The sequence below is a fragment of the Panthera pardus genome, unplaced genomic scaffold (assembly GCF_024362965.1).
Source record: "Panthera pardus isolate Hobbes unplaced genomic scaffold, ASM2436296v1 HiC_scaffold_25, whole genome shotgun sequence".
Lineage (NCBI taxonomy): Eukaryota > Metazoa > Chordata > Mammalia > Carnivora > Felidae > Panthera > Panthera pardus.
The window spans coordinates 38,897,490-38,921,653 of NW_026526821.1; the positions used below are offsets into that span (position 1 = coordinate 38,897,490).

Consider the following 24,164-nt stretch of genomic DNA (forward strand, 5'->3'; position numbering starts at 1 on the left):
TGGATAATTCCCTTCCAGCCACACAACCATCTCGAGGATAAAGAACTACTTGAGAGACCCTAAACAAAAACTGCCTTATGTTAAGGGCTTCCAGATGACAAATGTGGCTCATTCAGAAGGTTTTCAGTTCAGCTTCTTGGTATATAACTGCTCAATAGTATAGACAACCTAGGTTCACTAGTTGTTTCAGTGTGACCTCTAGAAAAGACAGAGACCAAAACAAAAAAGAAAACAGAGAAAACGTAGGCCAATGCATTGAGCAAAAGAAAAGTAAAAGAGATGGAAAATGGGAGGAAAAAAAATCAGAACAGGCCAGAAGGTCCAATATCTGAATAATAGGAGTTTCAAAAAGAGAGAATAGAAGAAATAACACTTCAAAGAAGTAATTCAAAAACATTTCCAGGAATTGAAAGGTGAGTGTTTGAAAAGGCTCATCAACCTGCCAGCACAACTCATGAAAATAAATAAATAAATAAAAGTGCCACAGATATATATCACTGTGACATATCAAAATATTGAAGAAATAAAGAAAAGTCCAAAAACTTCCATGTGAAAACACACACACACACACACACACACACACACACACACACACACACACAGAAAGCAAGGGGATCATAATGGCACCAGATTTCTCAACATAACAATGGAAACTACAAGGTTAGAAGGAAGGCACCATCTTCAACATGCTGAAGGAAAATTATTTCCAACCTAGAATTCTATACTAGGCCAAAATGTCAATCAAGTATGAAAACAGAATAAAGCTCTACAAAGTCTGAAAGAATTCACCTCCCACATACTTTCTCAGAAAGCTGTAGGATGAATGTGCCTTGGCAAAATGAAGTAATAAGGTACAAAATGAGAAAGAAAACAAGATCTGGAAATAGGGGATCCAAAACAACAGAATACAAAAAGATTTCTAGATGACACACAGTGAGGCAGCAGGCTTAGAGAGTCAACAGTCCAAATTGGAGCAGAAAGCCAGAGAAGGCTGGAAAGAGATTTCCAAGGGGAAAATAAATCAAACTTATAGAATACATGTTGAGTTTGAAATTATTAGGAGGAAATGTTTCAGATTTTGAGGGAAATTTGACAATCAACCAGTGATCAGTATCAAAAAGCAAACAAAAAGAAACCTAAAAAATAATGAGGCAAATATTAATGCAGAAAAAAATAAGAATTTGTATAAGAAAGGAGACAGAATCACAGTATACTACATAGTTCAGATGTCAATAGCTAGAGTCAAAAATATAAACTCACAATACTGATGAGCTAAAAAAAAAAAGGCAGGGGGACATAATACATTTAGAGGAGTGATGGATGTAGTATGTGTAGGTTTGGGCTTGGAAATATAAGGGAATTAAATCTTTGCCTTCCCTCGTATGAATATGAAGATATCTTGATATCTAAATAATATCTAAAATTGAAAACTGAAGGAATGGTAGTACAAGTGTGTTATTTTGAATTACAGATTTAAGTTCTAAAAGAAATAGCTACAAGAGTTAAAAGTAGTAGTAGCCCGAGGGGAGAGGAAACTGGGGGGCAGGGAATTGGAGTTGGAACAGGGAACCATTCATTTTCATTTTAAGTCTGGGGGTATTGTTTGCCTTTTTAAACCACTTATTTGTTTTGCCTTGCAAAGAAAAACAACACAAATTTAAACTGTGGAACTGGAGTAAATTTTTTAATCCTTAGCCTCTTAAAGAAGGGGGAAGGAGACAGGAAATTCACAGTCATTGAGAAACTACTCTGCATCAGGGCTTGGTTCCATGCTTTCATGTTCTATAGTTGAATTTTCAGAACCACTGAGAGGGTTCAGAGCAAATCTTCCCAAAATGTGTCATTTTGGCATGTAGGCTATTTTGAGCTGAAGGCAATTGAGACCCTCCTTTACCTAGAATCTAAATTGGGGGTCTTTCTCAGAATTAGAGTTATCACCAGGGATAAATTTTATCTGAGTAACCCATTTGTATGGCATAGCAAATATCTAACTACCAAACATTTGTTCTTCTTATTGCCCCCCTCCCCTTTGAAGCTGCTGGCCCCTATACCATTCCTTAGCTCAGCATGGCATAAATACCTCATTTTACCTTTCTGTCTTTGAATCTCTCATGTATAAGGGGTTTCTCAATGTATAAAATTAAATTTAATTTTCTTCTGTAAATTGATTTCATGTCAATTTAATCTTAGACCAGCTGGAAGAAACTTTTGAAACATAGAGTAAAACTTCTCTTCCCCAACACCACTATGCCATGAGGTATTTTTATCATGTTATAGATGAAGAACCTAAGGTTCAGAGAGGTTCAATGACTTGTCACAGCCATGCCACAATTGAACAGAGAATGTGGCTTTCCCTCATGTCTCTGAGCCCATGGTCCTCGACTGCTTGGCAGCAATACCTCTTAGGGAATGGGAAACTCTGGATAAAGTCACATTCCAACTGCTGCTAAAAACTTCCACCCCATCAACATCCAAACTCTTGACACCTCTAGAACAGTTCTCTTCCCCACCAAATCCAGGAGCTTCTCCTAGGTTTCTAATAGCTCATCCAAGCTCAAAACTCTCTACCTTTTCCCTCTTCAATGACTCAAAACATGAAACCAAGTCAAATCCCAACAGTTCCCTATGATTCCACGTGTACTGAGCTCTGCCTCTTCATTCCCACTGACAAACCCTCAATGTACCCTCACTGTACTGAAAACACTGCAGTAGGCTCCCTACTCCAGTCATTCAAATCCCTAAATTAATTGATTCAATAAATATGTACTATATGCCAGGACTCTTCAAGGCACTGGGATGTAACAATGGAAAAAATGAAGTCCTTTCTTAAATATAGTTGAACAGGTTAGGGGACAAGTAAACTTACAAGTCAATAAAGAAATTCATCCAATTAGTGATAGGCGCTGTGGAGAAAATGAATCCTGGTAAATGACAGAAGGTGTGACTCAAGCAGGGGCTATTTTACATCAAGGGTCAGGAAAGGCCTCTTTTGGTAAGGAGCTAATAACCATGTGAAGACCTGAGGAAAGAACATTCCAGGCAGATGAACAAGCAAATGCAGAGACCCTAAGGTGAGAAGGAACCTGGATGTTCAGGAAATACAAAGGGAGTAGGGTGGTAAGAGCTGACTGAGGGAGAGGGAAGAGAGTGCAGAACATGAATTCAGAGGGAGGCAGGAATTCAGAGGGAGGCAAGGCCAGGTCACATAGGGTTACAGAAGGCCTTATGGGTACAGCAAGGAGTCTGAATTTTACTTCAAGTGATGTAATGAAAAGATGATGAAATCTTTAACCAGGACAATGATAGTTTTTGTTTGCACTTGCAAAAGGCTACTTTGTAGTATGGAATGGATTGGCAGGGCAAGCATGGAAGCAGCAAGTCACTAAAGAAGCTGCAATGGCAGCCCAACTGACAGATGACAGTGGCTTAGGTGAGCCTGATGGCAACAGAGACTGTCAGTAGAAGCTGGCTCTGGGATATATTCTGCAAGTAAAACCAGGAGGGCTGTTCATAGACTAAATATGGGGACATGGAAAACAGAGACATCAAAGTTTAATAAGAAATAAGCAGCCTAGCTATGATTATATCATTAAACCATTCAAACACTTTCAATAGACCCCAAGTGCCTACAGAATGGTATACAAATGCCTTAGCTAGGCAAGCCTTCCTCTCTTCCCTGTATCCCACTTCCCCAAGACCTCCCCCTGTGAACTATTCTTCCTGGATCCCTATCTCCCCATGAACTGGAATTTATCCTTCCAGTGCGTTTCATATATAGACACAGTTCTCTGGGGTGAGGATATCTGATTCACCTTTAAAGCACCTTTGGTGACTAATGAAATTCTTCCACTTATTCACTGCCTTCTCCTATCCCCAACCTCCTCAACATACCTCCCCCCCCACACACACACACCCACACACTCCTGCTTACACCACTGAAGTGTGACATTGAGGATGGCAAGACAGGATGTTAATGCAATGAAAGGAGAGTGGGCCCCCAGGGCGCCATGGAAGCTACATCAGGGCTCCTCACTCTCAGTATGCATTCATTCAATAATTTGATGAAACAATGATTAAAGTATATTTGAAGATTTCAAATTTTTCATGAAAAGTACTCAGATTTCACATTATCACTGTGATGTTAAAAAAATGCTGACTCAGACAGAAGGCCTTGTTTTGAGTCTCAGGGTAGCAACTATGGTTCAGTTTCTTAAATTATAAACTATAGATATTAAAAGACACCTTTCTGGCTGTTGTAAGGATTGAATTATATATATAAGCTCTGTAACCTCTGAAGTGTTATTTAAACATCTGGTGGTAGTAATACTGATGGTGGGAAGACACTTCAGCATTTTGCTGGTTCTCAAAAATTGTCATGTTGAACAAGATCTATTACTGTAACTACTTGGCTAACCTTCCACAATAGCCAGAAACAGTGTTCAACTGACATTCAGTGGTTGTGATAGGGTATCGGTTTTCCTAAATGTTAAACAGTCTCTGAATATAAGGAAACACTATTCCTTATTCTTCCCAGTAAAAAAAAGAAACATTAACATGGAGTAACATGTTGGGCACTGTGCTTTTCATACCCAAATAGGGAAAAAATTAATGAACTAAGACAATCCAAAGCTCTATTAATACATGTGCAAGAAGCTGCATAAAATATCTAAAGAAAATTAATAATGAAATAATAAAAATTAAGCTTCATTCACCCTAACAAAATATCCCAAACAGATTCCTTAAATACCCAAGTCTAAAACTGTTATGGAATAAACTTATAATTACAGATAGTAAGAGAAATAGTTATTGTGATCAAATGTGTATAATCTGAATATTCATTTAAATCATAAATCCAGGGGCGCCTGGGTGGCTCAGTCGGTTAAGCGGCCGACTTCGGCTCAGGTCACGATCTCGCGGTCCGTGAGTTCGAGCCCCGCGTCGGGCTCTGTGCTGACAGCTCAGAGCCTGGAGCCTGTTTCAGATTCTGTGTCTCCCTCTCTCTCTGCCCCTCCCCTGTTCATGCTCTCTGTCTCAAAAATAAATAAACATTAAAAAAAAATTTTAAATCATAAATCCATACTGTAAACAAATGAGACACCTACATACTAAATTTGTGCCATGATCTTTAAGGATGAAGAATTTGAAAGGAAAATCACTATAAGTATTACAGAAGTCAATGTGAATATTAACCCATATTATTTGCATTGCTAGTATCAAATCCTAATCAGAATGATCTTCAGTACAAAGGAGAATTTGGTGGCTCATAAAATCCAATGGTAGGGATGTGACAGGTTTCAATAACAGCTGGAAATAGCTCTCTATGGATAGCAATGCCCATTGATAGTTCCAGAACTGTATTCCTGAACTTGCACCACCAGAAACTATTTCTCATTTTCAGTTTTTAAATTTTTTTTAAAGTTTATTTATTTTTAGAGACAGCATATGTGTGCACAAGTTGGGGAGGGGAACAGAGAGAGGGGGAGATAGAAAGAATCCTAAGCAGGCTCCACATTCTGCACTAAGCCCGATGCGGGGCTCAACCTCATGGACCATGAAATCATGACCTGAGCCAAAATCAAGAATCAAGATGCCTAACTGGCTGAGCCACCCAGGTGCCCTCTTTTTCAGTTTTAACATTCTCAGGGGCCATCAATTGGATTTAGGAAAATGAAATAACCTGATTGGCCTAGCTTTAGTCAGTGAAGCCTAGAACAATCAACTATGACCAAGAGGCCAGTGGAGTGGACTCATGGATGGACAGACAAATCCAAAAATGTCCAGAAAACTCAAATGGGCTACAGAATCAGGAAATCAGGATCCCAGATTTGGTATGCTCTACTTGAACTCAGACAACCCACTTTACTTTGCTTTCTTGGTTCATCGGAAATATTGGGAGACTAGAGTAACAATCTCTGATATCTTCTACCAGTTGTAATAGGCGGGAGTATTTTCAGTTTTAGAGATTCATGTCTACCCACAGCAGCAATCAGCCACTATCTGATGCCAACAAGACAAAATATTAAAGCTTCTTTTGCAACACCTGATACAATGCTTCCTCTTCAACATGTGAGAACTTATCGAGAGAGTGATTCTATAGCCAGAAGGCAGTTGCTAGTGTTTCACCTTCCCATTACATTTAACAAAGAACGTCTGTCTTTCAAATACATTTCTACACATTGCTTTCTTATTTGTAACATCTATATGCCAAATCATTTGAACTCCATTTTCTCTTGAAGGAATTACACATCTATTGAGAAAAGGAAATATACAGAGAGACACAAAGATGGTTTGAAGGTCAGATGAGCAAGAAAACGGAGGGCAGAGGAATAATGAATGTACCCTACTGGAAACACATACCTGTAACTCCAAAAGAATTAGAGAGATTATTATAAATATTCTTTAAAAACAGAAGCAGGGTAACAGTTTATATTTCTTGGAAGAAGAATCTTTTTTTCCTAAAGATGCACTTGAGTTAGTTAACTTCTCTTTTCTGGATGTGAAGAGTAAGCAGAATGACATGAAGACCACATAACATAATGAGAGGAGCCAACAACCATGTTCAGAAGCATTAGCTCCATTAATGAAGTGCCACTATGTGATGCCCTTGAAAAGAAATCTGTGAGACCACCACCATCATCCCATTAGATGTATATTAACTGTATTCTATCATTTCCTGCTCCTACAAAAATCCTAATGTAAGGAGTATTACTACATTCATCTGACATGAGAAAACGCAGTCAAAAAAGAAAGAAGCTGATGCACAGAGGTAAATGACAGGCTTTCAGAAACATGAAGAGGAAGTGGGGATCAGGATACTAACCACTGACCCAGATCCTCTCACTACAAACCCTGAGGACTATACCTATTCTCAAGAACCCATCTCTACCACAGCTCATGGGTGTCCTCATTATGTGTGGTTTTCTGGTGATAAACATACTTTTCAAGACTCCAATTTAACTGTAAAGAGAAGAGTTAAGTGTGGTCATTGGCCTTTTGAAATCCCTTATCTACCATAATTTGAAAGATAGAAAAAGTTAACTTTTGTGTCAGAACAGAAAATTCCAAACTATAATCAGAACCTAAACATATCAGAGAGACAGTCTGTGGATAAATTTACTGATTCTGCCACAAAGATTACAAGTAAGAAACAAAACTGAGTCCATTAAAGCTTCTGCTTTTTGGTTTAACCAATCCACAGAATATATTCACCTAATACTGCTACAAAAATGACAAGATATATATATATCTATCTTTATATCTTTATATATATATATATATATATATATATCTTTATATATATATATCTTTATATATATATATATATCTTTATATATATATATCTATAGATATATATCTTTATATATATATCTATAGATATATATATATATACATATAAAGTTTGACACAAAGTCTGTTCTGAAGAGAACAATTCAGCTGACTTGTTTTAAAAATCATACTTATAGTAATAAAATTAATAAGTCATGGGAATGTAATGTACAACATGGTGACTAAAGCTAATAATATTGTACTGTATATTTGAAAGTTGCTAAGAGTAGGTCTTAAAAGAAAAAAAAATTGTAACTATGTATGGTGACATATGTTAACTAAACTTAATGTACTCATCGCTTTGCAGTATATATAATCGTTACATTGTACACTCAAAATTAATGTTATGTCAATTACACTTCATAAAAAATCATAAAACAATTTAAGAAGGATCAGTAGGTATTTTCTTTTCCTGAAATTCCAGCCCAGTATTCTACCTGCTAGTGGAGGTATCCAGGATTCCACCAATTCACCCTTATGCAACAATGAATGGATGAGAAACATGAATCCTTGACAGAGAAAACAAGTGAGAGTGGCCTACAGACAACTGAAGAGTCACTGGAGGGGAAACCAAATGGGCCATTTTTCCAGCCCTGGTCCTGGCATATTCCATATTAATTTTAACAAGTAAGAAGATTCTCTCCCTCTCAACTCTACCAGGTCACCCCAAGCTGCTGGCTGTGCAGAGAACCCATTTCCCCCACAGTTACAGTTGCCAGAACTTCCATCTCCAGGAATGTCACAAGGCAGAAGAGGCCAAAATTGTGATAATGGCAGAAGATAGGGGGTCCTGACGGAGCAAGCTGTCTTCAGTGGAGATAGGGTATGGTGGTGTGGATTCACACTTACTTATTAATACTAGACTAGAAGCCATGAATTTGAGAGATATAACATTCATTCAACAAATACTTCATATTTCATAAACATTCACTTTAAAACATTTAAGAATCAACTCTGTCAAGCACTGCTTGGGCCCTTGAGTATGCAGTGATTAAGGCAAAATATGTCCACAAGTGCTATGGTCTGAATGTTTGTATCCCTTTCAAATTCATATGTTGAAAATGCCCAATGTGATGGTGCTAGAAGATAAGGCCTTTGGGAAGTGATTAGTGCCCTTATAAAAGAGGCCCAAGAAAGCTCCCTTACCATATCTGCCACGTTAGGTTATAGTGAGAAGTCTGCAGTCCATAAGAGGGCCCTCACTTGACCATACTAGCACTCTGAGCTTGGACTTCCAGCCTCCAGAACTGTGAGAAATCAGTGTCTGTTGTTTATAAGCTACCCGATCTAGCTTATAAAATCTACCCATTTTGTTCTAGCAGCCCAAATGGACATACCGAGGCACGTATGATATGACAGACAATATATAAGTATAATCAATGCTAGAAAGGGAAATCAAGCAACATAAGGGAGATACAGTGCTAAGGTGGGTTAAAAGAAAGAGAGCATTTTAATCAGCATGGTCAGGGACAGTTGTTCTGACGGTGACATTTGAGGAGAAAAATCCAACAAAGAATAGCAATCCTGGTATTGGGGCCCTGAAGCAACAACGTTTCCAGCACAGTAAATAAATACATCCCCATATATAATCATGCCTAACAACCAAGAATGGTATTTCTCATTTTAAATCAAGATAAGCAAGGGCCAGTATTCAGCTGATTATTAATGCTGGTATCCCTACTGGTTGTTAACTCTCTTGACTATCCCGACTAAAGGCATAGTTTTAATTCATTACTATACTCCTAAAAACATACTAAGAATCCCACACATGCAGAGCATGTAACAGAACAACATAATATACAATGGAAGTATCTGTCTTACTGCAGTCCCATTCCACAGAGGTGAGTGCCATCAAGAGTTCCATGTACATCCTTTCTGAAATTATCCATACTTAACACACATCCATTTTCAAGTTTTCACTCAGTGGGTTATGGTATGTAAACTGCTCTGTATCCGGCATTCTATTTATTTTTATTTATTTAGTTTTTATTTTTTTATTTGAGAGAAAGAGAGAGAGAGAGTACAAGAGAGACAGGGAGTAGAAAGCAAGACAGAGAGAGAGAATCTCAAGCAGGTTCCATGCTCATCATGAAGCCCGATGGGGGGGCTCAATATCATGACCCTGGGATCATGATCTGAGCTGAAATCAAGAGTGGAATGCTCAACCTACTGAGCCACCCAGGCGCCCCTGTATCTGGTCTTTTAAATTCAATAATATGACTTAGAGATCCTTCCATATTGGCTCACGCAAACTTAGCCTATTCTTTTTAACAACAAATACACTCTTGGACATATATACCATCACTTCTTTAACTAGTTCCCTGGGGATAGGCATTTAGGTTGTTTCTGGCTTTATTTTTTTTCCTATTACAAGTAATGCTACAGTGAACATGTGTATACATTTACCATTCATACATGTATAAATATATATATAGGATACATTTGTAAATGTAGAGTTGATGAATCAATCAGCATACTCATTAAATTATTTGCTACAGATTCCAAACTGCCTTTTAAAAAGACTTACACCCATAAGAAACAGTGTTTGACAGTGTCCTTTTCCCCATAAACTTACCAAAACTGGGTATTGCCAAACTCATTATTATTAATCTGATACATGAAAAATGGTATCTCATTGGTATCTTGATTTATATTTATTTAATTATGAATAAAGTTAAATATCTGTAGGCTTACAAGCCATCTGTATTTATCTGTGCCTTCATATTTCTGTTATATGCAACTTTTTGCCTACCCATTATCCATTCTCCCTTTCTTCCTTACAGAAAAACCTCTAGTTTTGTTTGGGGCAGAAATGTGTCCAGCTTCCCAAACTGCTTTGCAGCTAGCAGGTGAAATGGCAGAGTTTCTAGCAGATGCATCTTTGTTTTTAAATTTTTTTTCAATGTTTATTTATTTTTGAGAGAGAGAGAGAGAGAGAAAGAGAGAGAGAGACAGCACAAGCAGGGGAGGGGCAGAGAGAGAGGGAGACACAGAATCTGAAACGGGCTCCAGGTTCTGAGCTGTCAGTACAGCGCCCAACTCAGGGCTTGAACTCGTGAACTGTGAGATCATGACCTAGCAGATGCATCTTATTAGCTGCTTCCGTTTGTCTCTGATGTAGCACCTAGAGGTGGAACAGCTATCTTGTGGCCAAGAAGAATGAGCCACCCATGAGAGATTACCAAACAGAGAGTCTAGGCCTCTGGTGTACCATGAAGCCACTGTGCCAGTTTTGGACTGCTTTCAGACTTCTAGTATGAGCCCTCATTGTGTTAAGCCCTGCAGTTGGCCTTCCATCATGTCAGTCAAACATAATCCCAAACCAAAAATTTCCTTTATCCATTTCTCTAGTGTACAGGTTTTTCTTTTTTTATTATTACTAATTTCCTAAACTCTTTACATGTTAAGGCAATAAGTACTTAGTCATGTGTATTGTAAATATTTTCCCTCAGTTTGTCACATATCTTTTGATTTTGTCTATGACTTTTTTTGTAATAGATAAGTTTTTAATACTTATGTGGTCAAATTTATCAACCATTGCCTTTTACAACTTCTGTGTTGAGTGTTTTCTGTAGTCCAAAATTATGAAAATAAGAAGTCCATGTTTTCTATTAGTACTCTTATAATTCAGTTTTTACATTTAAAATTTCAGTCCATCTGGAATTAATTTTGGTGTAAGGACTGCAGTGGAGATCCTGCTTTATTATTTTTTTCCTAAACCATCACCAAATTGCCCAATGTAAATTTGATGGAAAATTCATCTCATACCCAATGATTTGAAATGCATTTTTAATCACACATTATATTCCCATATATACTTGCATCTATATCTAGATTATCCTGTTCCTTTGATGAAACTATTCCCACACAGATACCAAATGGCTTTAATTATTACAGCTTTATAGTATATTCTACCTGACCGGGCCAGGTTCCTCTGATTAGTCATTATTTTCAAAATATTCTTTTTTACTTTCATGTGATTTCTCCATATCATCTTAATAATAAGCTTGCTTACAGGAACCTGGGAAGCTCGTTTGGTTAAGCATCCAACTCTTGGTGTAGGCTCAGGTCATGATATCACATTTCATGAGTTAGAGCCCTGCATAGGGCTCTGCACCAACAGTGCAGAACCTGCTTGGGATTCTCTCTCTCTCCCTCTCTTTCTCTGTCCCTCCCCTGCTCATGCACTTGCTCTCTCTCAAAACAAATAAACATCTAAAAAATTACAAAAAATTTATATTGCTTATACTTTTACCTCTCTCACTGGAATTTTCATTGAATATAATTTAATAAAACTGTGATTTTGCTTAAGATTTATGCTGTCCTGGTAAATTTTTCCAAGGAAAGCCAGAAGTGGAGTTAGTTGTATGTTTGACACCTCCAAATGGTGGAGCCATGTGGATTTTTAGACAAGGAAATGTGACATGGCACCCCTAAAATAAAATTTGCAAGCATGCTTCCACCTAGTTTATTTTTTATTTAAAAAACTTTTTAAAATATTTATTTTTGAGAGAGAGAGAGAGAGAGAGAGAAGCAGAGCACAAGCAGGGCAGAGGCAGAGAGAGAGGGAGACACAGAATCTGAAACAGGCTCCAGGCTGAGCTGTCAGCACAAAGCCTGATGCGGGGCTCGAACTCATGAGCTGTGAGATCATGACCTGAGCCGAAGTCAGACACTTAACCGACTGAGCCACCCAGGTGCCCCTACCTCTTCCTAGTTTAAAAGGATCAAATAAACACCTTTATAGAATATCTTCTGAGATGTTAGTATGAGAAAAAAACAATTTTTTTTCTTCATGATCAGTTCTTTCTCTTCCGATCCATCTTACCTGATTAACTACAGGCTATAGTCACCATCAGTAATATTTCCAAATCAAGAAAATCATTCTCAGCAACCCTCAGCCTACTCACACAAACAGGACAAAACCAAAACTAAACCCCTCAGTTCTAAGACAGGCAAAACAGCAAGTTGTCTGTGAGTGAAGTGAAAACACTGAATTGGCAAATATTTAAGTCAACTAATCAATCCTAAGTATATAAAAGTATCTGGGGAGTGCCTGGGTGGCTCAGTCAGTTAAGTATCTGACTTCGGCTCAGGTCATAATCTCACAGTTTGTGGGTTTAAGCCCGGTGTCAGGCTCTGTGCTGACAGCTCAGAGCCTGGAACCTGCTTCAGATTCTGTGTCTCCCTCTCTCTCTGCCCTTCCCTCTCCTGTACTCTAGCTCTCTTTCTTCCAAAAACAAATTTAAAAAAAAGAAAATATTAGAAAAAATTTAAAGTGTTTAAAATATAAAAAAATTTCTGGGTAGATAAAGTTATTGCTCATTGAATCCTAGATTCCATTCCTGTTAGAATGGAAGAACTATCTTATGGTATTTACAATATTATCCAAGGGACCAATGTTCATGAGCAACATCATTTGCTTCAGGAGGACTACGCTGGTATTTTTTTTTTTTTTATCTCAACTTAGTAAACAAAATCAATGTGATCAAATAATGCAGATAAACATCTGGGATTTTACCAGACTGTCTCTATAATAGGAAAAGGTAGGATAAAAATAGGCAAAGAGGGAAAAGTTAGGACCTAAGGTCCCTGGTGGGGAAAAAAACACATGTTTTAAAACAATGCTGGGAACATCTGACCTGGAGCAAACTCCCTCAGACAGAAGGTTCCTCTTAAAAATGTAACAGACCTACTCCCCCTCAAGTTTCCCTCAGGTTTCCCTCAGAAATTTGACAAACAAAAGACCTGACTAAAGATAAGTAGACCATAAAATGTATGACCCACATGGAATGGTTTGGTCATAGACCACCCCTCATAGGATGGAAACGAGCCAATTGTAAAGGAATGGCTAGAGTCACCTAGCCAGTAAGGGTAGAACCCGAGAAGGAACAATGGGGAAGGAAAGAGGCTGACCAAAATCCTACAAAAGTCCCTTACCTACAGTTCACTTTTGAATGCCCCCTCTCTGTAAAGAAAGCTTCCATACTGTTCTTATTGTCTGATCTTCTACTCTGATCAACTTTTGCCTGCTGTTCCCTTTACTCTGTGTCCATCTCTTCATTCTTCGGAGTAGTGAGACAAGGAACCCTGGCTATTGAGGTAAGGAATCCTTCAACATCTCCACCAATTACTGCACAAAGATACACAAAGGACATCAGACATTTAAGAGCATTATATACCCATCTGTCATTGTTCATTATTTTTTTTAAATGTTTACTTACTAATTTTTGAGTGGAGGAGGGACAGAGAGAGGGAGACAGTGAATCCCAAGCAGGCTCCACTGTGTCAGTGCAGAACCCACTTGCCCCCTCACCCCAAAGCAGGGCTTTAGCTCATGAACCATAAGATCATAACCTGAGCTGAAATCAAGAGTTGGTCACATAACCAACTAAGCCATCCAGGTGCCCCTCTTTCTTATAAATTCTAAAAGGTTTGTTCATTTTGTGTTGACAAAAGGGAGAACAGTAAGTCCAAGGAAGGCACAACAGGTCCCAGCTGCTTCCCACACACCTTGCCTTTTGCATCTCATCTGTCTGGCTTTTCTCAGTTACATCCTTTTTTTAACAAACCAGTAGCCTAGTAAGTAAACTGTTTTCCTGAGTTCTGTGAACCACTCTAGCAAATTAATTAAACCCAAGGAGAGTATCATGAGAACGTGCAATTTATATCCATAGCACAGATGACAACCTGGGCTTGTGACTGGCATCTGGAGTTGGGGGTGGGGGTAATGCAATCCTGTGGGATTCTGAGCCCTTAAGCTTTGGTATCTGATGCTACGTCCAAGTAGATAGTCTCAGAAGTGAGTTCAGTTGTAGGACACCCAACTGAGTGATATCAGAGAATCCGAAAATTGCTTAGTGTGGGACTCCACCCTCCACGACCACTACCACACACACACACACACACACTTGGTGACCACAAGTGTTAAAGTGAAGTACTGACAGAGAAGATACAGGAGTGTTTTTCCTTAGCAAATGGTGATTGGTGATATTGAGATTGCTGTAAGTTTCTGGATGCTTCAATATTTTTTACATTTATTATTGTATTGAGAGGGCATTTACTTAGAAAATTATAAATGCAATTTTCTATCAGTGCTTGAGCTTACAACTCTAGTTCTAGAAACACTACACTGTTTACACTATGAACTTTAAATGAATCTGTCCTGGATCCATGTATAGTGAATTAATATATTCTGAACCCATAACAGTGAGACACCCATTAATGCACCCAGTAATGGAGGACATTTACACAGAGAACTAGACTGCAATTAGACAATGTATCCTTGCAGTAATATGTGGGATTTTGTATCTCACTTGAATGTAAATCTTCACGTATTCTATATTTAGTGAAGCCACTGGAATCTTGTGGCAAGAGAGAAGAATGAGATTAAACTATAAGATATAGCAATCAGTAATCAAGAAAGTCAGGAAGGTAGTACCACTTCCAAGATCTTCTGCTTCACAAGGTGATGACAGTGGTCATGTTAACCAATGACTTAATATCCTAACAGAGTTCCAACAATATTTTTAGTTGTTTCAAAAAGTCAAGCAAGAACAAGGCTAGACCCTAGAACTCCCACAGTGAGTGTTGAGAGGCATTCTGTTCCTTGAACTGTCACACACATAAATTGGGTTAAGGAAAATACAAAAGCTATTCTTGAAAGGGGAGGGGACAACAAAAAGGTAACCCATAACCTGGAAGATTGTGTGAATATTATTGTTACTTTTCCTTCATTTATTCTATGACTATTAAGTACTTATTAATTATGTATTCAACCCAATTCTTAGTGCTGGATTACATTGGTAAACAAGGCACACTTGGTCCTAGCACACAGGAAGGTTATATTCTGATGGGGGAGATGACCAAACAAGCAAATACACACACATTATTTATAATTGTGACAGTTCCACAGAGGAAACAAACAGGGGGGCTAAGAAGGAGACTAATGGTGGTAGACAGGCCTCTCTGAGCAGGTGGTATTTTAATTTTGACTAAAAGATGAGGAGAAAGGAACCTGATAAAGACTGGAAAGGGGAACATTCCCGACAGGAAATAGCACATGCCAAGGTCCTGAGGTATGAAACAACCTGGGAAATTGTAAAAACAAAAAGAAGACCAGAGAAGCCAGCATTATAAGCAATGGAGGAGAATGACCAGGGATGAGACTGAGGGAACAGGCAGGAATTGCATTAGAGATCCATGAGGTAACGTGTGCATTATAACGGAGGACCTCATTATAATGGAGGACCATCAAAACAATAGACAAGGGGCGCCTGGGTGGCTCAGTTGGTTGAGTGTCCGACTTCAGCTCGGGTCATGATCTCACAGCTCGTGAGTTCAAGCCCCGTGTCGGGCTCTGTGCTGACAGCTCAGAGCCTGGAGCCTGCTTCGGATTCTGTGTCTCCCTCTCTCCCTGCCCCTAACCCACTCGCATTCTGTCTCTGTCTCTCTCAAAAATAAATAAACATTAAAAAAAAAAAAAAAAAACAGTAGATGAGAAACTGGAACAGGCTGCTATGTGGAGAACAGATTAGATTGAGGGCAGTTGTCATGGGAAGAGGCAGGAAGATTGCTGACGATACTTCTATGGTAGTCCAGATAAGATGTTATTTAGTGAGTGTGCAGGGACATCCCCATGTCCCCATGGATAGCTTCCCTTGCCCAGGTCCACTGAGGTGGCAAAAGGACCATACCCCTGGCCACCATACTGTGGAAGATGCTGCTTAGAGTAGAAGTGGGACAAGGAGAAATTGCACTGGGGAATGATGGCAGGTGTCTGCTAAGGACAGCATTTGGGTCACTGCTCTCCATCATGAAGCCCATGTGCCACACTGGAATATTTGGAAGCAGTCATGCACCTAGATTTGTCATTTCAATCAGGTAATTTACATGTCCCCTTATCATTATGTAAGATCAACTGCAGTGCTCTGAGGACAGTTGTCAGAGAATCCCAAGCACAGTGAGGTCTACCATTTCCTCTGAAATTCTTTCGCTGGTCTACTGCTCCAACTTCCTTCCCTTTGTGGGTCCATCATGGCCTTGTTCATCTCTGGAATTCCCTTCCTGCCCTAATTCAGTCGAGCTCTAATTTGCTAACCATAGGGTGCTGAGCTGGGTCTATTTTTCAGCTTGTCATTCTTTACTAAATAAAGCCCTAAACTTTTTTTTTTTTTTTCATCTTTGTTGTGGAATTTCAGCTTGCCCTACTTAACTGTGGATTTTTACAGTCTACACATGCCTAGAAGCCTTGGGCTGTGGATAACCTTTCACTATGCCTACTAAATAAAATGAAAAAAGAAACTGCAGAAGAAAACGATAAATGTCTTAAAGATTGGCCAACAGGCAAAAGTGAGAGCCATGAATTTTTAAATTTTTAAAAACATTTTGGAGAGTGAGATGCTATCATTACAGAACAACTAGAAAGAAAGCAAAGGTAACCAAAAAACTAACTCCTTTCCTTCATTTGTATTTTTGTAGAAGTGTCTCTGCTAGAAGTCATATGTTATCAATGGCACTTAAAGTCCAAACTGATTTATCAGTCATCTTTAACTTCTAGAAGAATGGGCAGTAAGTAGACTGCCAAACTCAAGGAACTCTAAGGAAAAATAAAATAATAAAGTAAGATAAAGTTAAATTTAAAAGCTTGTAATGAGAAAAGGGCCAAAAATCAAAGTAGGCACATAGCAGGAAAAAACAAGCAATGTAACCTACTGATTCTTTTTGTCCATAACATATTGAAAAGGAGAAAAAATGAAAATTGGGTTCTGTAAGTTATATACATTATGAAAAACCTGATAATTCAGGTAAATAAAATTGGAAAACAGTATAGTATATATATAATAAGGTGGCTTTAGGAAATTATCAATCAATAAATAATTCTATGTTTAACAACAACTTTTATAGAACTTTTGTAAGAAAAAAATAATAGAAACACAAAACCATCCATTTGAAGGATTTAAATTAATCTAAAATTAAATTAAAAATTTTTTACATATATTACCTATAATATAAATCAATGTATAAAACTATCACAACTTCATAAATAGCAATTAATAATCTGAAATAAAGCTGAAATGTTGCTTTTAAGAATCTTAGGAACTCTATCTACATATAGATGAGCAAGTTAATCCAGATACACAGATATATGCAACTTGCAATTTCATGAAGAGAGTTGCTATGTTAATAAGTTGAGACGAACACTGAAATGTCACTCTAAGAGTTGAGACGAACACTGAAATGTCACTAAGAATTCGGGGAATTCCGTATAAGCAAGGTTTATTTTGGACCTGTCTCCCAGAAGGGGATAATTAACCAAAGAGCAGAAAGATCCTTCACCCAAAAAACTGTCCAACAACACACAAATCAAGTGAAGCACCACTGTGAGACTCATAAAAAATTCTAAATTTGAAGAGGGGATAGAGGGATATTTTCATTTGTGCATTTTCAATTATGCATTCCCACCAAGACAAACAACTAAATATAGCCTGGTCAGTTGTGCTGCACAAAACCTTAATCTAGTGTGCAACCAAAAGGTTACAATGTTAGAAACTGTGGTGAATCCAAAAGTTTCAAAACAACACATTTTAGGGCCACTTTTAACAAGAGCAAGATCTATGCAGACGGTTGAATGAACAATGCTTCGATGGAGAACGCCCTGAAGGAAAAGGGGTAATGCCAGCAATTCAAATTTTTCATTTTCATACTTAAGTTTATGCATTAATTTTTGGGCTAAAGAAAAGAAGAATCACTCACTTCCTGTACCCATCTGGCTGGACTCCATCTCAGGGCTCCTGAGCCCTGTGGCTGTTTCATGTTCATGCCAGTTAATGGCCCAGCTCAGCAAAAAAACCAAGCAGATTTCAAAACATTCAGGTATACTTGCCAACATACAATGTCAGTACTTGTGGATTCAGAAAACTGTACATTTTTTTCATTTTAATTGTGACAAATGGTTGGCATTGCTACACTTATTAGGGGTATACAAGGTTTAAAATTTATACTAACGTAAAGAGTTTCATGGAATAAAAATATTCATGTCATGCCTGGAGTGGGGTAGTATCTTTCCTCTTCCTCAGGGCTGCCCACAGACTCTTACTGAGATTTGAGTTTCCTATCCTCAGATTTGTCCATGTGGCAGTTCATCCACTGGTCCCCAGAAGTCACTCCCCGTCACTCCTCAAAGATTTATGGTCCTGGGGCACCGGGTGGCTCAGTCGGTTAAGCGTCCGGCTTCTGCTCAGGTCATGATCTTGTGGTTTGTGAGTTCAAGCCCTACGTCAGGCTCTGTGCTCACAGCTTGGAGCCTGGAGCCTACTTCTGATTCTGTCTCCCTATTTCTCTGCCCCTCCCCTGCTCCAGAGTATGAGCTCTGTCTGTCTGTCTCTCTCTCAAAGATAAGTAAACATTAAAAAAAAAAAAAAAAAAAAAAAAAAAAGATTTAAGGTCCTAGATCATTATTTCTCTGACATCCATACTGCTGTAAGTTCTCATGATTTCAAGGTATGGAGATTATGCTTCCAAACTCCCTGATCTCTCAGTTCCTTGACCTATCCTCTCCCAAGAATCTTATCCTTTATTCCAAGTCAGTCACTCATTCTCCTTATTATATACCCTAGTGTGACTACCAACAACTTCCACCTCTTTCATAGACTTTACTTGCAAGCATCTTACTACCTACTACCCCTAACTTTCCATTGTACGCCCTCTAGTACCCAGACTCCAACAATCCTTCAGGCTGTCCCCCACCCACTTCATATCCTCACTTTGGTCCTTAAGTGGGCTAAATTCTATGTCCCATCATTATAATTAATTCCCTGCAGAAACTGTCAACTATTTTGCCCTGCTACTGACCATCATACTCACCTGGCAAAATTCCAACCATTGTTAAATCCTACTCCATGTCTACAGCCATAAGCTGAATTTGACCAGAGAATGGCACTACTGTGCTAACCACTCATGATCACTAACCTCAATTTGGTCCCTTAATGCTGCTCAGAAATCATACATTTCCCAAGGACTGACCTATACTTTCTCACTTACCCTCAAATTTCCAATATCTCCTCCAGTTCTAACTCTGCAGCTGACCTTGATTCCCAATTCCCTGAAAAAAACAGAAACAAGGAAAGAAAACCTTCATACATCCCCACCATATCTTCTTGATTTGTGTGTTATCACAGATGAACTGCTCATGTTCCTGCCTGTTCACTAGGTACATCCCTTCTCTCACTCAAGGATCTCATGACAGTGATTCCAGGGTCCTTCACCATCTTCTTTATCGAGATTCATTCCTCTGAGAATCTCATATATATAGTCCATCACCTTAAAATATCTGCACACTCTTGATTCTCAAATGTATTTTAGCCCAGGCCTTCTCCCTGAACTAGAGACTTGAATAAACACTTGCCTGATTAACATTTCCACTTGCGTATTTGATAAGAACTGCCTGGAACTATTGAACTTGCCTCCAACACTTACTCTTCCTGGAAGCTTCCCCACATCAGTAAACAGAAACTTCATTCTTTCAGTTGCCCAGGCCAAAAGCCAAGTCATCTTGGACTCTCTTTGTCTTACTCTATAGCAATTTATTAGCAAAACATGTTACCTCTACGTTCAAAAACTAGCCAGAATCCAACCACTTCTTTCCCTTCTACCACTGTCACTCTAGTCCAAGCCACTACTATTTCTTGCCTGATATAGCATGAGAGCATCTGACTGGTCTCCCACGTTCCAGTCTGAGCCCTCCATGTCTACTGTTGGTAATGCAGCCAGAATGACCATGCTGAAATGCAAGTCAGGCCATGTTATTCCTCTCCTCATATATCTCCATGAGTAAGTTTCTACATAGAGGTCCTAACCACCCCTTTGAGCTCATCCCTAATCATCTTCCCCCTTGTTCTCTCTGCTCCAGCTACACTGGCCTTCCTCCGAATCCTCAGTCCCTCCAGACACATTGCTACGTCTTTAGCACATGTTGTCCTAGCATATTCTTCCCTTCATGGGCCACATGGCTCCATCCCTCATCTCTGGATTTTTGTTTAAATGTAACCTTCTAAGGGAGGTCTTCCCTGACCATGCTCAAAAACTGCAAGCTCCCCTACAGTTACTACCTACCTTTCCTACATCATTTTTCTCTGTAGCTCTTATAACCATATGACAAATAAGAAGCTTTACCTATTTATTTACTGTCTGCCTGACTTGATAAAATAGAAGCTCCATGAGGAGGACATGGACTTTGTTTCATTCACTACTATAACCCCTGTGCCTGATCTAATGCCTGAAATGTGGTGTATGTTCAAATACTTGTTGAATAAATGAAGAAATGTATGTTTCTGGAAGCATCAAGATGGAGGGGCTTTTCTGAATCATCTAGGCCAGAGATTTGCAAAAGGGCCAGATAGTAAACATTTTCAGCTTTGAGGGCCTTCTGGTCCAAGTCACAACTTCTCAACTCTGCCATTGTAATGCAAAAGGAGTCAAAATGTGTAAACAAACGAATGTGTCTGTGTTTTAATAACATTTTATTTATAAAATCAGGTGGCCAGCAGGATTTGACCTGTCGACCATGGTTTGCCAAACCCTAATCTAGGTTATTCTGCTGCACTAAGCATTAAAGCCTTAATCACCAGTTCTCCTCAAATTTATTAAATAGAGTTCATAAATTCTAGAGGTAGGGCCAATAGACCAATTATCCAATCTAACCCCCATGGCAGACAATAGATGCTTACCTAGCATCCATTCTCTCCTTCTTTCTAACTAAAAGAAACCCATTTTGTTGAGGGGACAGCAATGTGTCCAGCTAAGAAATGACTTTCTTAGACTCTCTGTAGCTAGAGGTGACCACAGGCCACAGTTCTGGCCAATAAGACACACAGAGAAGTCATGTGAGGGCATTTTAGGAAAAGTCCTTGAAAGAGGATTGACAGGTGGAACATTCTTTTTTGTTCATTGCCTTTGCCCCTCTTCCTGTTTTAAATGCAAATATGATGCCCAGAGAGTGGTTAGAGCCACACTCTAAGGACAGCAGAATGGGAGGCTGGTACGGTGAAGATACCGTGGAGCTCGTGCACAGGTCCTCCTGATGTCTTCTTATAAAAGGAAAAACTAGTGTCCCATGATAAATGGCTTTCAAAAAGAGAAAATAAATATTTGGTTAAGCTTAATAAGCTTAAGCTATAAGTAGCTTCTTTTTAAATATGAAATTTATTGTCAAATTGGTTTCCATACAACACCCAGTGCTCATCCCAACAGGTGCCATCCTCAAAGTAGCTTTTAAAAAGACAAAATGAATCATCCAAGACCCTAAAGGCCAGCAAGTGGCATAATAGAGATTTGAACTGATTCTATGACTTCCACTTCAACAGCCTTTCTCTCCACGCCACTCCCTACTCAAAGACAGAATAAAAGGCACAACATTCTATTCCATGGAAGGAAGACAGCATGTAAATTAGCAAGCTTTGTTCCTATCCAAAAATGATCATTTCCCAGGCTCAGATAACTAGGAATTCTGGGGTTTTTACCTAGCTTCAGACCTCAGATCCATAACGCTGATAACCCCTAAATTAATCCTATCACTCAAACTAAAGAGAAAGATGGCTCCTCTGCATAGCTTTGGCAGAAAAAGACCAAGGGAGTGTTTCCATCTGCCTGACTGGATACCACATTCCTTCTCGAATCAACCACCACAGCCAGAAGGATGACTATTCCGATTGGCTTATACTGGGTCACATGCCCACCCCTGTGACATGGGAGATGGGTCAGCCCTACTCAAATGGGGTCTGAATGGTTCCTTTCAGTAAAGAATGGTCTCTTGTATCTGGAGAGGAGTGTTGAAACGTGTGCCCAAACACACACACATATCTTTTTTTTTTTTTTTTTTTGGCCTCTCCCAGGAAATTAGGAGATCTGTGTTGTAGGCTTAACTCTGACTACCTAGATGCATGATGCAAGTCACCAGGTTGACATTTGATATTTGGTTCTGGAGATGACTCATCCAATATCAGCCTGAAGTATTAAAAGAGAGACTGAAACAGTATTTGAAAAAATCTTAGAAAAGTATAAAGCGCTATATAATATATAAGATTATTATAATAAGTGAATAAATACAACTGATAAAAATAGGAAAGAAACTCTTTCTTACCTCATCCAAACCTATAACAATCTTTAAAACATTCGTTACAATAAGGAGCAACATAAAAGGCTTCAGATCACAACTGGTCTAGACAACAAAGACAGGAACGTTTGGGTACCACCTTTCTGGGACTTCAGGACCATAATGTTCCCCTCAAAAAATGACTTGCCTCATTCTATTCCCATCCCTGTTCTAGTCATAACCTCCTTACTCTGTTGATCTTCAGGAACCAAAATAAAAAAATTTAAAGTAACCATACACATATTGTTTCAATCCTTAAATGATTTTGACGAATTGACTTTCATTTGCTATGGCATCTGTTTGCAATAGCAGAAGACTGACAATCTATAAACATCCACTAAAAAGGGTCTACATAATAAAATTATGCCATAGCCACATAATGGAATACTATACAGCTGTGAAGAAAAATAAAGAAACTATTTATGCACTAACTCAGAAGGATGGCCTAGATAAATTCAGTGAAAAAAGCTAAATGTAAGGTTGTCATATAACTATCTTGCCACTGTTCGTGTAAAAGGCAAGAAAAGAACACACACATCATGCTGCTGCACATAAAGGCATGGGATCTCTCTTGATGAATACAAAGAAACAAATTACCTTGGTTTTCTCCACAAAGAAGAGCTGGGTTGGCTGAAGAACAGAGTTTGGGAGAGACTTCTCTCTGTTTATCCTTTTGTATCTCTTGTATCTTGCATCATGTGACTATACTAACTTTGTACCAAATAAATAATAGACTGATAGTACAGTACAGCATAAACCTTATGGAAGGACAAAGACACCACCAGGTCATACAGATCTCTAATAACCAAGCACAGAGGTTGATGCATTTGGCTGCCAGAACCATCAACTCTAGGCTTAATAGTCTAACACAACAGTTGTGTTAACATAGGGTAGTGACTGGAATATAACAATAATCCCATTCTTCCCTATTACCTTCATGGTGGGGACCACAAAGCACATGGTTACCTAATATTTGGGCAAACGCATGTTTCTGCTAACAAAAACAGGGGATGGAAGTGACCAATTAGGGATTCAAACAAGAGCATGCCCCCATTTATGTATGTAAGTATGTGTGTGTATATGCTGGTATATACATGCACAAACACACACACACACATACAAACACAATAAAATTTGAAAATAAATGAGTAGCCAGATCTTTAATACACTTTCCATTTCATAAACACTGGGGATATACACAGAACCATTTATAAGTGTTTTTTGCAACACCTAAGAGAAGACCAATCTGACTGTGACTTAAACAAATTGGAGTTTACTTTTCCCACCTAACATGCAGTCTAGAGGAAAGTGGCTTTTGCATTTGTGGCAGCACATCTACAGTGTCAAGGCCATGATTTCTGTGAGTCTTGTCTGTTTCCTTATGGAAACAAGATGGTTGCTCTTACTCCAGGCATCACATCCATATTCAAGACAGGAAGAAGATAAAAGAGGTAATATCAGCTCTTTTTATCAAGAAAACAAAAGACTGTCCCAGAAAACATCAAGTGGACTCTCACTTGCATCTCATTAGCCTGACCCAATACTGTATGCCTATTTCTGAAAAGGAGTCTTAAAACATAAATATTTAGCTTTTACAGTCTGTGTAATAGAGGCATGCAAGGGTGAAATAAGTTAGAATGACTACTAGACATTCTAACCAGCCCACAGTGTGTGCCACAAGTACTGC

At 38.7% G+C, this 24,164-nt stretch overlaps 1 protein-coding gene across 10 annotated transcripts in view; it reads right to left on the bottom strand.

Moving 5' to 3' along the window:
* Positions 1-24,164, bottom strand: part of TASP1 (taspase 1) — a 310,802-nt gene that overhangs the window by 101,039 nt on the left and 185,599 nt on the right. Inside the window, exon 12 of one of the 10 annotated variants that reach the window (XM_019462780.1) lies at positions 19,356-19,429. The exons of 8 other annotated variants lie outside the window; for them this stretch is intronic. In XM_019462780.1, coding sequence (XP_019318325.1) covers positions 19,371-19,429 — 59 coding nt within the window. In that variant the 3' untranslated portion in view covers positions 19,356-19,370. Of the gene's footprint in view, positions 1-19,355; positions 19,430-24,164 lie in introns of those variants that run through there. One more of the 10 variants, XM_019462779.2, reaches the window with a different exon arrangement.